The following is a 17,112-nucleotide window of genomic DNA, read 5'->3' as shown; positions in this document are numbered from 1 at the left end:
TTGGGGCCTTTTGTGGTTCCATATGAATTTTAGGATGGCTTGTTCTAGTTTCGAGAAGAATGCTGGTGCAATTTTGATTGGGATTGCATTGAATGTGTAGATAGCTTTGGGTAGTATTGACATTTTGACAATATTTATTCTTCCAATCCATGAGCAGGGAATGTCTTTCCATTTCTTTAAATCTTCTTCAATTTCCTTCATAAGCTTTCTATAGTTTTCAGCATACAGATCCTTTACATCTTTGGTTAGATTTATTCCTAGGTATTTTATGCTTCTTGGTGCAATTGTGAATGGGATCAGTTTCTTTATTTGTCTTTCTGTTGCTTCATTGTTAGTGTATAAGAATGCAACTGATTTCTGTACATTGATTTTGTATCCTGCAACTTTGCTGAATTCATGTATCAGTTCTAGCAGACTTTTGGTGGAGTCTATCGGATTTTCCATGTATAATATCATGTCATCTGCAAAAAGCGAAAGCTTGACTTCATCTTTGCCAATTTTGATGCCTTTGATTTCCTTTTGTTGTCTGATTGCTGATGCTAGAACTTCCAGCACTATGTTAAACAGCAGCGGTGAGAGTGGGCATCCCTGTCGTGTTCCTGATCTCAGGGAAAAAGCTGTCAGTTTTTCCCCGTTGAGGATGATGTTAGCTGTGGGCTTTTCATAAATGGCTTTTATGATCTTTAAGTATGTCCCTTCTATCCCGACTTTCTCAAGGGTTTTTATTAAGAAAGGGTGCTGGATTTTGTCAGAGGCCTTTTCTGCATCGATTAACAGGATCATATGGTTCTTCTCTTTTTTTTTGTTAATGTGATGTATCACGTTGATTGATTTGCGAATGTTGAACCAGCCCTGCATCCCAGGAATGAATCCCACTTGATCATGGTGAATAATTCTTTTTATATGCTGTTGAATTCGATTTGCTAGTATCTTATTGAGAATTTTTGCATCCATATTCATCAGGGATATTGGCCTGTAGTTCTCTTTTTTTACTGGGTCTCTGTCTGGTTTAGGAATCAAAGTAATACTGGCTTCATAGAATGAGTCTGGAAGTTTTCCTTCCCTTTCTATTTCTTGGAATAGCTTGAGAAGGATAGGTATTATCTCTGCTTTAAACGTCTGGTAGAACTCCCCTGGGAAGCCATCTGGTCCTGGACTCTTATTTGTTGGGAGATTTTTGATAACCGATTCAATTTCTTCGCTGGTTATGGGTCTGTTCAAGCTTTCTATTTCCTCCTGATTGAGTTTTGGAAGAGTGTGGGTGTTCAGGAATTTGTCCATTTCTTCCAGGTTGTCCAGTTTGTTGGCATATAATTTTTCATAGTATTCCCTGATAATTGTTTGTATCTCTGAGGGATTGGTTGTAATAATTCCATTTTCATTCATGATTTTATCCATTTGGGTCATCTCCCTTTTCTTTTTGAGAAGCCTGGCTAGAGGTTTGTCAATTTTGTTTATTTTTTCAAAAAACCAACTCTTGGTTTCGTTGATCTGCTCTACAGTTTTTTTAGATTCTATATTGTTTATTTCTGCTCTGATCTTTATTATTTCTCTTCTTCTGCTGGGTTTAGGCTGCCTTTGCTGTTCTGCTTCTATTTCCTTTAGGTGTGCAGTTAGATTTTGTATTTGGGATTTTTCTTGTTTCTTGAGATAGGCCTGGATTGCGATGTATTTTCCTCTCAGGACTGCCTTCGCTGCGTCCCAAAGCGTTTGGATTGTTGTATTTTCATTTTCGTTTGTTTCCATATGTTTTTTAATTTCTTCTCTAATTGCCTGGTTGACCCACTCATTCATTAGTAGGGTGTTCTTTAACCTCCATGCTTTTGGAGGTTTTCCAGACTTTTTTCTGTGGTTGATTTCAAGCTTCATAGCATTGTGGTCTGAAAGTATGCATGGTATAATTTCAATTCTTGTAAACTTATGAAGGGCTGTTTTGTGACCCAGTATATGATCTATCTTGGAGAATGTTCCATGTGCACTCGAGAAGAAAGTATATTCTGTTGCTTTGGGATGCAGAGTTCTAAATATATCTGTCAAGTCCATCTGATCCAATGTCTCATTCAGGGCCCTTGTTTCTTTATTGACCGTGTGTCTAGATGATCTGTCCATTTCTGTAAGTGGGGTGTTAAAGTCCCCTGCAATTACCACATTATTATCGATAAGGTGCTTATGTTTATGAGTAATTGTTTTATATATTTGGGGGCTCCGGTATTCGGCGCATAGACATTTATAATTGTTAGCTCTTCCTGATGGATAGACCCTGTAACTATTATATAATGCCCTTCTTCATCTCTTGTTACAGCCTTTAATTTAAAGTCTAGTTTGTCTGATATAAGTATGGCTACTCCAGCTTTCTTTTGGCTTCCAGTAGCATGGTAAATGGTTCTCCATCCCCTCACTCTCAATCTGAAGGTGTCCTCAGGTCTAAAATGAGTCTCTTGTAGACAGCAAATAGATGGGTCTTGTTTTTTTATCCATTCTGACACTCTATGTCTTTTGGTTGGCGCATTTAATCCATTTACATTCAGTGTTATTATAGAAAGATACGGGTTTAGAGTCATTGTGATGTCTGTATGTTTTATGCTTGTAGTGATGTCTCTCGTACTTAGTCTCACAGGATCCCCCTTAGGATCTCTTGTAGGGCTGGTTCAGTGGTGACAAATTCCTTCAGTTTTTGTTTGTTTGGGAAGACCTTTATCTCTCCTTCTATTCTAAATGACAGACTTGCTGGATAAAGGATTCTCGGCTGCATATTTTTTCTATCTAGCACACTGAAAATCTCATGCCAATTCTTTCTGGCCTGCCAAGTTTCAAAAGAGAGATCAGTCACGAGTCTTATAGGTCTCCCTTTATATGTGAGGGCACGTTTACCCCTTGCTGCTTTCAGAATTTTCTCTTTATCCTTGTATTTTGCCAGTTTCACTATGATATGTCATGCAGAAGATCGATTCAAGTTACGTCTGAAGGGAGTTCTCTGTGCCTCTTCGATTTCAATGCCTTTTTCCTTCCCCAGTTCAGGGAAGTTCTCAGCTATTATTTCTTCAAGTACCCCTTCAGCACCTTTCCCTCTCTCTTCCTCCTCTGGGATACCAATTATGCGTATATTATTTCTTTTTAGTGTATCACTTAGTTCTCTAATTTTCCCCTCATACTCCTGGATTTTTTTATCTCTCTTTTTCTCAGCTTCCTCTTTTTCCATAACTTTATCTTCTAGTTCACCTATTCTCTCCTCTGCCTCTTCAATCCGAGCCGTGGTGGTTTCCGTTTTGTTTTGCATTTCATTTAAAGCATTTTTCAGCTCCTCGTGACTGTTCCTTAGTCCCTTGATCTCTGTAGCAAGAGATTCTCTGCTGTCCTGTATACTGTTTTCAAACCCAGCGATTAATTTTATGACTATTATTCTAAATTCACTTTCTGTTATATTATTTAAATCCTTTTTGATCAGCTCATTAGCTGTTGTTATTTCCTGGAGATTCTTCTGAGGGGAATTCTTGCGCTTGGTCATTTTGGATAGTCCCTGGTGTGGTGAGGACCTGCAGGGCACTTCCCCTGTGCTGTGGTGTATAACTGGAGTTGGTGGGCGGGGCCGCAGTCCGACCTGATGTCTGCCCCCAGCCCACCGCTGGGGCCACGGTCAGACTGGTGTGTGCCTTCTCTTCCCCTCTCCTAGGGGCGGGATTCACTGTGGGGTGGCGTGGCCCGTCTGGGCTACTTGCACACTGCCAGGCTTGTGATGCTGGGGATTTGGCGTATTAGCTGGGGTGGGTAGGCAAGGTGCACGGGGGCAGGAGGGGCGGGCTTAGCTCGCTTCTCCTTAGGTGATCCACTTCAGGAGGGGCCCTGTGGCAGCAGGAGGGAGTCAGATCCGCTGCTGGAGGTTTGGCTCCGCAGAAGCACAGATTTGGGTGTTTGCGGGGAGCGAGCAATTTCCCCCGGCAGGAACCGGCTCCCTTTGGGATTTTGGCTGGGGGATGGGCGGGGGAGATGGCGCTGGCGAACGCCTTTGTTCCCCACCAAACTGAGCTCTGTCGTCCGGGGGCTCAGCAGCTCTCCCTCCCTTTGTCCTCCAGCCTTCCCGCTTTCCGAGCAGATCTGTTAACTTATGACCTCCCAGATGCTAAGTCGCGCTTGCTGTCGGAACACAGTCCGTCAGGCCCCTCCACTTTTGCAAGCCAGACTCAGGGACTCTGCTTGGCCGGCGAGCTGCCCCTCCACCCCGGCTCCCTCCCGCTAGTCCGTGGAGCGCACACCGCCTCGCCGCCCTTCCTACCCTCTTCCGTGGGCCTCTCGTCTGCGCTTGGCTCCGGAGACTCCGTTCTGCTAATCCTCTGGCGATTTTCTGGGGTATTTAGGCAGGTGTAGGTGGAATCTAAGTGATCAGCAGGATGCGCGGTGAGCCCAGCGTCCTCCTACGCCGTCATCTTCCCTTCCCCCCTCCTCCAGGACCTGTTAAGCACTTTTTAATGTGCCAGACATTATGGCAACCACTTCTTGAGAATTCTCTTTAATTCTTTAAATAATTCTTTAAATAATCCCATGAGATAAATGTTCTTATAATCTCCATTTTGTAGTTGATGGACATGAAGGCAAAAAGATATATGTGACTTTTATGAGGTCTCATAGTTAGTTCAAACCCAGGCATTGAAATTGCAGAGCCCATGCTTTTAGCCACTATGTTTACTGCCACCCTGGGGAATGGGCACAGAATTATGTATTTAGTAATATTAAGGCAATATCTTAGTTTCATAGTGGAAATTTAACTCCGCATCCTCAAAATGGTTTAATGCACACATAAAAAACTGATTGTTTTTTAAACATAAATGCTGAGGTGCTTTGAGTTAGAATTTTAGAGTTCAACTTCTTCACCATATCAATGAGAGAATTAGTTCCAGAGAATCTGATGACTTCTCCAACATAATGTAGGCATCTAGTGTTCTGGTGTTCTTTAAAATTTTGAGGGGGGCACCTCGGTGGCTCAGTCGGTTAAGCATCCGACTTTGGCTTAGGTCATGATCTCACAGTTCATGGGTTCGAGTCCTGCATCGGGCTCTGTGCTGACAGCTCAGCCTGGAGCCTGCTTCAGATTCTGTGTCTCCTTCTCTCTCTGCTCCTCCCCTGCTCATGGTCTGTCTCTCTCCTTCAAAAATAAATTAAGATTAAAAAAAATTTTTTTTTCACGTTCATTTATTTATTTTGAAAGAGAGAGTGTGTAAGCAGTATAGGGGCAGAGAGAGAGGGAGAAAGAGAATCCCAAGCAGGCTCAGCACTGTTGGCACAGAGCCTATTGCAGGGCTCTATCCCATGAACCGTGAGATCATGACCTGAGCCAACATCAAAAGACAGATGCTTAACCAACTGAGTCCGGTGCCCCTTGTGTTCTTTTGACATTTTTGTGTTATCTTTTCTTACTTAAAGCATAAATCTCAAATCTACTTTCATTTTTATCCCTAGCTGTCCAGAACCACTTTTTTCTTTTTTTTTTTTAATTTTTTTTAATGTCTATTTGTGAGAAAGAGCTCTTGTGTTCTGCTTTAATACAAAACTAACTTTTATTGTAAAGAATACTAACTTAATTATATTTACTAAATCTAAGGTAAAATGCTCTTAGAAATGGGATATTTTATTTATTTATTTATTTATTTATTTATTTTTAAATGTTTATTTATTTTGAGAGAGAGCACGTGCTCAAGCAGGGAAGGACTGAGAGAGAGAGAGAATCCCAACTAGGCTCTGCACTGTCATTACAGAGCCTGACATGGAGCTTAAACTCAAACTGTGATATCGTGACCTGAGCCACCAGAAATGGCGTATTTTTAATAGGTCGACAACATTTTTTTCTTTTTCTTTCTGTTCTTTTATCTGAACCTCAGGTGCACAGAACTGATGACAGCAACATTATTTTACTCCCTATTTCATTGAAAAGGCTATTAAATGTTATCATTAAATGCAATATTTGATAGGTATCTGTTGTCAAGCCAAAACCTCTTGGCTTGAGGTTTTGTTTGTTGTTTGTTTTTAAAAATACTATATGAATGAATTATATAAAATAGATAATACAACAACTTGGAAGGTAGATACAATTATTATCCTCAATTTTTTGATGAAAACTGAGGCACAAAAAGATTACACATACTTTCCCAGAGTAGCTAAGTATAGAGCCTGGGATTCAAACCCAAGCAGTCTGGCTTCAGACTGATGTTTATATCTTCAGTCTAAAATGTGATTGATAGAATTTTTATGATTTATATATGATTCATGATCCTCTCTGAGAAAAATTACTTAAGACTTTCTTTGGTATGTGTTAACTGGCTCATTTTTTAAATGTGTGTGTTTGTTTTAGACCAAACTAGAAATCCAGAAGGCCCTTGCAGAAGATTCCACTGTATATGAATATGACAGTATTTATGATGAAATGCAGAAAAAAAGGGAGGAAAATAATCCCAAATTGCTTTTGGGAAAAGACCGAAAGGTTTGTAGCTGAAAAGTATAAATTTCTTTGACCTTGACTTGTATTTTATATCTCAATCTTATTTTAGCATGAGGATGATCTGAGAAAAAGCTTTTAGGTATTTGAAATGTGAAGAAGAGCCCCTAGTTGCAGATAATGTAGGTTTGATTTAGAACCCAGGAAACCCTACTACTAAAAGTATCCTAACAGGAGTGAGTAAATTATCTAACAATAAAAACAACAAGTTGTGTTTTTTGCTTTAAAACCTTCACACATTTTGGAAATTTTTTTCTTAGAAAGTCTCTGTACTAGTAACTCCTGTTCCTGTTCATATTTTTGTGTTTTATCATTCACTCATTTTTTTATTGCATTCTAGCTGGTAACAGAATCATCTGCACATGTGATCATATTTTTAGTTTGAAAAAAATACTTGAGAGTGGGAGCTTGAAAATACGTTCACATTTTCTATCACTTTTTGTCTTTCATAAGCACAAAGAGATATCTTTACATCTTATAGTACGTGCAGGTAGGGTGGTAGTATAAAATTAAAGCTATTCTTTTAAATAAGCATATTTCACCTAATGGAAAAAGTAGTAGGAACCTTCTGAATTACTTACTTGAAGTATTGAGACCATACCTGTGAAAAGGGTGAAAACACAGTGGAAAAATTAATTTGAAATTAAAAAAAAGGAAAATAGCAGTTTGAATAATTTATTTTACACTTAAATTTTCATTGTAAAGAATTTTAGTTTCACTCTTGCTAGTAAATTTGTATTGAATTTTGAGAGGATGACAGTCCCGCCTATTTGGACTAGCCATTTTTATCTTAATAAATTCATGATAAAAACAATATTCTTAATTTTTATTTTTGATTCTTCCCTAAATAATCTTATTTTTCCTCCTAGCCCAAGTATATTCACAACTTACTAAAAGCAGTTGAAATCAGAAAAAAGGAACAGGAAAAGAGAATGGAAAAGAAAATACAGAGAGAACGAGAGATGGAGAAGGGAGAGTTTGATGATAAAGAGGCATTTGTGACATCTGCTTATAAGAAAAAACTGCAAGAGAGAGCTGAAGAGGAAGAAAGAGAAAAAAGGGCTGCTGCACTTGAAGGTGAAATAGAAGAGGGAGAAGGGTAGAAGGAAACCGAAGCAGCAAATTGGTTTAGCCATTTGCTCTGTCCGTGAACAGGTTATAATGTGGTGGTCCTAATTTACGTATATAAATTTAAGGTATAAGATGTGATGTTTTGTAGTATTATAAAACGTTGAAGAGATTATGAGTAAAAACACAGTTGTTCTCTCAGTAACTTATTTCTACTGGACTTTTCATATATCTCATTTTGTTGTTTAAAACTATGACCATTATGAGTCATCGCCATAGAAAAATTCTAAATGTAAGAACTTTTATTACAAATCATAACACCATAATCTTGGTCAGAAGCAATATAAACTGAGATTTAAATCCTAGTTATATTTTCTGGCTTTAGAAAACTAGAGTAATACCACTCAAGGAACAGTAACTGGGTGGGCATTTAGAAAAAGCATAACATTAATTCAAAAAAGAAAAAGATGTGCAGGAGCCAAAGAATGTCTTAGTGCTTTACTTCAGTACTTTCTACTCATGGTCATTTCTCAAGGTCTAAGTAAAATGTATACATATAAATAGCTTAATTGACAAATGCTCATCAACTTTAAATAGAAGAAAATCAAGTCTTATGTTCTAAGGATGTATTAAGTGTTCATCTAGAGTATCAGTTGGCAGATTTTCTATGAAGGACCAGATAAGTAAATATTTTAGGTTTTGTGTACTATATGATCTCTGTTGGAGCTCCTCAGTTCTGCCTTTTAATGCGAAGCAGCCTTAAACAATAAACAAATGAACAAGGCTACATTCCAATAAAAATATATTACAAAAACAGTAGGCCACATTTGGTCTGCAGGCTATAGTTTGCCAACTCTGGATCTACATTTTATATACTGTATGTTACATACTCTACACCTGTAAAACAGAACTGTGTTGTGCCTTGTTGAATATATTCCTCTCACGTTTGCTTTCCCTCTCAGCCCGTTTGGATGTAACCAAGCAGAAAGATCTCAGTGGATTTTATAGACACCTATTAAATCAAGCAGTTGGTGAAGAGGAAGTACCTACATGCAGCTTTCGTGAAGCCAGGTGAGACATGGCATATGGAATATTTAGAAGAAAAATTCTGTTCATGATCTGTGGTTGTAGGATTATTTTAACCCTCTGAAAGATAGAAGATTGCAGCATTGCATGTTGTGTTGTCAGCCAAACCTGACCTGATAGAATTGCAAAGGATTTACACTTTCTTAATTAAAAACTTACAGATTTAGTTCAAGATTATTTCTATTCTCCAGGATTCCTACATGTATGTTCATAAGAAGTAGTTTATTTTCGGGGCGCCTGGGTGGCGCAGTCGGTTAAGCGTCCGACTTCAGCCAGGTCACGATCTCGCGGTCCGTGAGTTCGAGCCCCGCGTCAGGCTCTGGGCTGATGGCTCAGAGCCTGGAGCCTGTTTCTGATTCTGTGTCTCCCTCTCTCTCTGCCCCTCCCCCGTTCATGCTCTGTCTCTCTCTGTCCCAAAAATAAATAAACGTTGAAAAAAAAAATTAAAAAAAAAAAAAAAAGAAGTAGTTTATTTTCATAAATAGGACATGGCCTCCAGAAAATGTAAGATTCACATATTTAGGGCTAGAAATGCACTCTCTAATATGTAGCTAGTAGTCACATGTGGCTATTTAAATAAAATCTAGGGGTGCCTTGGGGCTCAGTCAGTTAAGTGTCTGACTTTGTCTCGCATTCATGAGTTTGAGCCTTACATGTGGCTCACTGCTATCAGCTTTCAGCGTGGAGCCTGCTTCAGATCCTCTGTCCTCTTTGGCCCTCCCCCGCTTGCACTCTCACTCTTAAAAAAGAAATAAAACATTAAAAATATATGTATTATAAATAAAATATAAAATTTTGGTTATAATAGCCACATCTCAAATACAGTTGCCACATATGGCTAGTGGCTACCACAAATGGCACAAATATGGACATTACTATTTCTGTACATATTTCCATTAGCACCGGTATAAAAAGAAAGTATTGGAGGGTTTTTAAAATAAAATTATAAAGTACTGTAGGAATGGTTAAATGACTCTCATAAGTATATAGCTGAAGGTAAAAGAGAGAATTTGTCCTAAGCTTGTATCTGAGTAAATGGTTTTTGGAACAGAGACATTCAGATTAGAGGATCTGTGTCTGTGTTGCTGGGAAAAGGAGAGAGGCAGGAGAATGGAAGTAAAGGTGAAGAGAAGGAATTAGATTTATACTTCCACCCCTACCTCCTTTGCTGCCAACTGCTAGGTTTGATTACAAAATTGATGAAAATTATGAGTCTAAGAAAGTATATTTGAAGAGAGATTTTGAATGGAGAATTAGAATTTCTGTTAGAGTTTCATCTGGAACAGTTGTGAGGCCAGCCATGAAACTCCATAATGTCATTTAATATTGTACTTTTCTCAGAGTCTAATGATAGAATTCCTGTTAATCCTTTAGAAGATAGTTCTGCTGCCAATTCCCAAAGAACCACTGTTGTTCTATTAGTATAATTATTAAGTGATTAGTAAGAATGAATGTGTGAGTAATGTAGATGAATTAACCACATTTATCAGCTGGGAAAATGTAGGTGATATGAACAATTTTTAGTGTTATTGGTTGTAATCAAGCAGATTCATATATTCCCATTTTGTTGCGATAGGTGCCAAGGGAGAGGTGCTCATGCCTTTTTAATCATAAGACAAATTATTTAGTGATACTTAAGAATTAGATTTTGCCAGCATTTTGCTATAAAAAAAATTATCTTCATCTATTCCCAGGACTATTATTAAATTTTTTAAAAAGAGAAAAATCCAACAAAGAGCTGTAACTTGAACTTCATATTATGAAAATAGTACTTAGATACAGAATATATCTTACTTTTCCCAATTATTGGCATGCTTAACAAAAACAAAAACCTTGTACAGACTCCTGTCTGAAGGTTCTAGCGGTCCAATACAGCAATCTAATTTTCTCTATTTCACTTCTACCTTTTTCTGAAAATATCCTGAATGGTTAGAAAATACTAGCTTACAATATTCATAAGGTAAATAGCACCTTTTTCACATTTAGTAGTTACATTTAAGTATTGAGAAAAATTATATGAACATTTCACGTGCTTACTACAATTGATAATGTGGCATTTTTTAAATGTTACTTTTTTTAAGGTCTGGAATAAAGGAAGAGAAATCAAGGGGTTATTCTGATGAAGTAAGTTCAGAGAACAGAATACCACATGAGAAATGCATTCTCCAAACTGTTGTGCAAGTAGAGGAAAACCCAGATGCAGATAGCGACTTTGATGCTAATAGCAGTGAGGATGATGAAATGGAAGAAAATAAAAAAGCAAACGCAAGAAGGGAGAGGGTCACAGAGACCTCCAAGAGTGACTCTAAACATCAGAGGAATCAAATCCACTCACGGTCTTCTAGTGAAGAAAGAGAGCATGGTACCAAATGCCACACAAAAAGGTCCAAGTCAAGAGTTCATGAGAAAAGGGAAGATCAGCACCAAGAGAGACAATCCAGAGATCATGAGAACTATTACAATGACCGTGATTACCGAAAAGAAAAGAAGGATTCCCACAGGCACCGAGAAGCCAGCCATAGAGATTCCCACTGGAAGAGGCATGAACAAGAAGATAAACTGAGGGGAAGAGACCAAAGAGAAAGAAATGACAGAGATTGGAAAAGGGAGAAAGACAGGGAGAAATATTCCCCAAGAGAACAAGAAAGAGAGAGACAACGAAATAATCATGATCGATACAGTGAGAAAGGAGGAGAGAAGGAAGAGAAAAGCAAAGAAGAGCATGTGAAACCAAGGAAAGAAAGATATGAAAACAGTGATAAGTACAGACATAGAGAACAACGAGAAATAAGTATTCAGTCTTCAGAAAGAAACCGAGAGAAAAAAGAAAGCAGCCCAAATTCTAGGGCAAAGGATAGGTTTCTTGACCAGGAAAAATCCAATAAAATGAGAAACATGGACAAAGAAAGAAACCCAGAGAAACCCTCCAGTTCTGAAACATCAGTAGGAGCAAAACATAGACTCACAGAGGAATACCAAGAGATGGGCAAAGAACAAGAGGGACCACATGAAGTGGGGAACAAGTTTGCAAAGCGAAATAATGAAGAAACTGTAATGTCGGCTAGAGATAGGTACCTGGCCAGGCAGATGGCACGGGTTAATGCAAAGACATATATTGAGAAAGAAGATGATTGATAACTGCCCCAGTAGAAAGACCTGTGGAGGCATAGAAAATGAAAACTCCTGAAACATGCTGTGTGAAAGCATAAACGAGTGTGTTAACAGTGGTTGGGAGGGTATTTTTTAATATATTTTCAAAATTCATTATTGGCTTAAGTAAAAATAAGTCCTTTTGTCTTGAATGTTTGAATTGATATGTATTTTATTATCATTACCACATTCTTGGTTGGTGGTAAATCCCTGTACAGGTTCTTAATGAGGAAAATTGTCTGCACTCTAACCATTAAAAAATAACTCCTCAAACAACTCTCCTAATAATGTTGGCTTTGTTGCAGGAGGTGTTAGTTTTATAAATAGTGTATTCTAGATAAAAAATATGTGGATTTGTGGATTTGAGTAACAGAATATTGCTATACTTTGTTTTGATATTTATGTTAATATATAAAATATAGATCATACATTGTCTGACTTTCTAGCTCACAGAATATTTGGCTTAAATGCAAATAAAAATAGTGATACGTTTGTACATTTAATTCAGTCTCATATTTTAAAAGTAATGTCATTTATGCCACGATTCCTTTTTTTAAAATTTTTTTTTAATGTTTATTTATTTATTTTTTTGGAGAGAGACAGAGACAGAGTGCGAGCTGGGGAGGAGCAGAGAGAGAAGGAGACACAGAATCTGAAGCAGCCTCCAGGCTCTGAGTGGTCAGCACAGAGCCAGCCATGGGACTCAAACCCACAAACCCATGACCTGAGCCAAAGTTGTACACTTCACTGACTTAGCCACCCAAGTGCCCCACCTCTTTGTTTTCTTATTTAAAAATCACTTTAATTCTGAAACCTTAGCAAGGTAGTAAATTGGTTATTTCAGTCAGTTTTAGCTGAGGTGAAAAGATGGAGACATTTAGCCTAAATGAGGTTAAAGATCCAGGTAGCCTATGTATGACCCTGACTTCTTTTATATACTCCAATAAAGAAACAGCATTTGAAATTAAATAATTCATTCATGGGTAAAAAGTGAATGACATGGAGAAAGTAGTTCTAACAGAAAGTAGTTTATATCTCTCATACTTCATCATGAAGTTACATTGTCTTATTTTCAGAAGGATAAACTTAGTTTAATAATATTGACTTTTAGGGGCGCCTGGGTGGCTCAGCCAGTTAAGTGTCTGGAACTCTGGGGTGCCTGCCTGGATGGCTCATTTGGTTAAGCATCTAACTTCGGCTCAGGTCATGATCACAGTTCGTGGGTTCAAGCCTCGCGTCAGGCCATGTGCAGACAGCTCAGAGCCTGGAGCCTGCTTCAGATTCTGTATCTCCCTCTCTCTCTGCCCCTCCCCTGATCATGATCTGTCTGTCTGTCTCTCTGTCTCTCTCTCAAAAATAAACATTTAAAAAAATTTTTTAAAAAAGCATCTGACTCGACTTCGGCTTGGGTCATGATCTCACAGTTCGTGAGTTTGAGGCCCGCATCAGGCTCTGTGCTGGCAGCATGGAGCCTGCTTGAGATTCTGTCTCCCTCTCTCTCTGCCTTTCCCCAGCTTGCTCTCTATCTCCCTCTCGAATTAAATAAAAATAAACTTAATAATATTGACTTTTAGAAAAGACATTATATATTTAGGATCAAATTTAGCATTCATAAGTAATTTTTATTATACCTTTAAAGCCAGAAACGGAAAGTAAGAAATCTAATGCCATTGTCTCTTGATGGACACATTAAATGTCAGTTGCATCCTAATACTTTAACATAGATCAGTGACAGTGACAAACACTTAAGAGCACTGGCTACATGTACACAGAGGGAGTCGTGTAATGTAACTGAAAAAGTTCAGGTGAGATGATGGAAGACCATGAGTGGTAGGCTAAAAATCTTCCCCTTCAGTTGGGAATGTGGTTTCTTTGCTGGAGTTACTAGTGCCATATAGTGCAAAGATTTATTTGACCATAGTATGCAAGATACAGTCAAGGAGGGAGAGACTGGAGTCAGATTTGATAAGAAATTTGATTTCCCTCCCCCAGTAGTTCAGAAATTTTCACAAAGCAGCTTGGATGCTTTGGATAGGAAAAACAATATAGTACCTTTATTAACAAAGTTTCGACATAACTCAGGAACAAACTACAAATTAAGGTGTTTTTTTTTTCTTTTCTATCTCCTCCAAATATATAGATGTTTTTGCCTCTCTTGCATTCATTTTACCCTTTTCTAGGACCAGTGCCTTGGTTTTCTTTCAGGAAAAGTACCCCTTCACTACTTAGTCCATTGGTTCAAATGGGGTTGAATAGGCTCCAGGAAAGGTTTGCGACTTAACCTAGGTCAATTCTGACACTGTCAGACTTAAAGAGATAAAAGTTTTCCGCTACCATTGCTGACTTCAAAGATGAGGTAAGTCCAGAGTTGCATGGGAAAATGACTGCCTCAGTGCTTGACAGAATAAAGCTCACACAAAGAGCAGAAATGAGGGGAGAGAGGGACAAACACCTGATGATTGCTTTTGTCTCTCTGGCTCTCCTGGGCATATATTTTTTAGATATTTAAACCAATACTTTTCCTGTCTTAAGACAGTTTCAATTGGATTTCTGCCACTATAGTCAGAAAAGCCCTATTTGATAGAAGGTTCCACCTATGATGTCTATGCCAGAAGTTACTGGGATATTTTTAATAAACTTTAAAAAATTATAGCATAATAAGCATTTTTAAATAGTGCATATATCTTGAGTATGTAGTTTAGTGGATTTACCCAGAGTGAACACATCCAGTGTGAAAACATTACCTGACCCACAAGAAGTTCTCTTCACACCCCTTCCTGACCTCCTTACTACCCCTTCCCCCTTTGACTTTCAACTCCACAAATTGGGTTTTTTGTTTTCTAGATTTTATAGTATTTATTCATTCTATTAAATGAATAAACATTATTTCCTGAATGGGATTATTACAAATAATACTTCCATGAGCATTCTGGTACTTGTCTTCTAGTGTGTGCATATATGTTTTGGTGGGGGTGGAGGGGATATTCCTAGGGATGGAATTGCTGATCCATAGGTTATACATGTGTTCAGCTTTAATAGATACTGTCAGTCAGTTATCCAAAACTACTCTAGCAATTTGTGAGGGTTCCAGTTGCTCCATCTTCTTGCTTAAGCTTGGTAATTGTTTCTGTTTTGTCTTTTGAGTTTAGTCATTCTGTTGGGTATGATGATCTCTCATGGTTTCGTGGTTCCCTACAGGCTGTCATATAGTTACTAGCATTAGAATATTTCCCTTTTGAAGAATATGTTTCTTTTGCCTATCTTAGAGGGGCTGGGGATGGGGGGTGGGGGATATTCTCTGCCTTGTTTTCATGACCTAAATGATTCTTTATATATTCTGGGTAGGAATTGTCTTTTGTCTTTGTAAGCAACCTCTCTTCCTCAATGGCTTGCCTTTTCCCTCTCACTCATAATGGTATCTTTTAATGAACAGAGGTCTTGCATTGTTATAAAGTTAAACAATCAAAAGTTAAATAAAATTTAAAGTTCACTTCCTCACTTGCACTAGACATTTGAAGTGCTCAACAGCCACATGTATCTAGCAGCTACCATATAGGAAAGTGCAGATTTATAGAACACTTCTGTTGCAGAAAGTTCTGGACAACACTCTTCTAGAAGCATTATTGTTTACTTTTCACAATTAGATTTACCATGCATCTGGAATGAAATTTTTATATGTAGTATAATATGGAGATGAAGATTTATTGTTTCCCATCTGGGCATCAAATAGGACTCATCAGTGAATGAAAACTTTGTTCAAAGTAAAACCATAATGAATACCATTGAACATCCACCAGGAATGGCAAAAATGTTTAGACACACTACCAAGTGTTGGTGAGGATGTGGAGCCAAGGTAAGTCATGTATGCTACCAGTGGCAGATGACTGGTACAACAATTTAGTTTTACCTAGGAATATTGATGCTGCACCTTATCTATAACTTGTGTTCTTCCACAGATGAACCAGGAATTTTCATAATAGTGTTTTTCATCAAGCTGGAAACAGCCTCAAGTGTCTATCAGTAGTAAGTGAATCTGGTATGTATATATACACAATACAGTGAAAACACTAGAGCTATAGGATGAATATAGTGTGAATATATACAATTACGATGAATTTCAGAGTATTGTAAGTAACAAAAAGTAATTATCATAGTTAAAAAAAAAAAAAACAAAATAGCGGCTCCTGGGTGGCTCAGTTGGTTAAGTCTTAGACTTCAGCTGAGGTCATAATCTCACAGTTTGTGAGTTTGAGCACCATTTCAGGCTCTGCTGACAGTGTGGAGCCTGCTTCGGATCCTCTGTGTCCCTCTGTCTCTCTGTCCCTCTGTCTCTCTGTCCCTCCCCAGCTTGCATGCACATGTTCTTTCTCTCTCTCTTTCAAAAATAAACATTTAAAAAAATTAAAAACAAAACAAGCAAGGCGTGCCAAGGTGGCTCAGTTAGTGTCCAACTCTTGGTTTCAGCTCAGGTCACGATCTCACAGTTTGTGAGCTTGCAGAACCCGCATCAGGTTCTGCACTGACAGCTCAGGGTATGCTTAGGATTGTCTCTCTCTTTCTTTCTGCCCCTCCCCCACTTGCTCTCTTTCTGTCAAAAAATAAACTTTAAAAAATTAAAAAAAAAAATGATACTGTATAGAGATACTTGGGTAGGTAATAAAACTAAGAAAAAACAAGGAAATGATGGTTAAAGTCAAGATTTGTGATACAGGAGGGGTACACATGGGGCTTCTAGATATTGGCAATATTTCATTTCTTGATGTGGATGGTTGTTACTTGGCTGTTTGCTCTATTCTTTCAATTGTAAATATGTTTTATATATTCTGTATGCATAATACATCTCACAGTAAACACTTTTGTAAAAAATTTCTAATATATGAATCAGAGGAACTATTGGCCATCCTGGTTAATCTTAGTCATTTTTACAGGAAGAATCTATATAGATGTTGCTTAATCGAATGGCTTATGCACAGGGCCGCAGTATTTGATAATGTATTATTCGGGCTAGTATGAATAAGAGATTCATTAAATTTTTTACTAGATATGTTCTTTTAAATATGTAAGTTCCAAAACAGTATACTTAAATTTTGTGAATTGATGAATAGCTGTTCCTCAAACTCAATTTTTTTCTCAATTTTTTTTTTTAAATTTGTTTTTACATTTATTTACTTTTGAGAAACAAAGTGAGACAAAGCGTGAGCAGGGGAGGGGCAGAGAGAGAGGGAGACACAGAATCTAAAGCAGGCTCCAGGCTCTGAGCAAGAGGTCAGCACAGAGCCTGATGCGGGGCTTGAACCCACGAACTGTGAGATCATGACCTGAGC

The 17,112-nt window shown here is 38.0% G+C and overlaps 1 protein-coding gene across 2 annotated transcripts in view; it reads left to right on the top strand.

The window, feature by feature from the left end:
* The window catches only part of NSRP1 (nuclear speckle splicing regulatory protein 1), a 67,381-nt gene extending 55,090 nt beyond the window's left edge, over positions 1-12,291 (top strand). For both annotated transcript variants that reach the window (XM_047831966.1, XM_047831967.1), the window contains exons 4-7: positions 6,341-6,469; positions 7,354-7,561; positions 8,515-8,623; positions 10,720-12,291. In XM_047831966.1, coding sequence (XP_047687922.1) covers positions 6,341-6,469; positions 7,354-7,561; positions 8,515-8,623; positions 10,720-11,773 — 1,500 coding nt within the window. In that variant the 3' untranslated portion in view covers positions 11,774-12,291. The remainder of the gene's footprint in view (positions 1-6,340; positions 6,470-7,353; positions 7,562-8,514; positions 8,624-10,719) is intronic.
* The last annotated feature ends 4,821 nt before the right edge of the window (positions 12,292-17,112 follow it).

This window comes from Prionailurus viverrinus, chromosome E1, assembly GCF_022837055.1.
Source record: "Prionailurus viverrinus isolate Anna chromosome E1, UM_Priviv_1.0, whole genome shotgun sequence".
Classification (NCBI taxonomy): Eukaryota; Metazoa; Chordata; class Mammalia; order Carnivora; family Felidae; genus Prionailurus; species Prionailurus viverrinus.
Note: the sequence above shows the minus strand (reverse complement) of the source record. Positions and strands in the feature narration are given on the sequence as shown.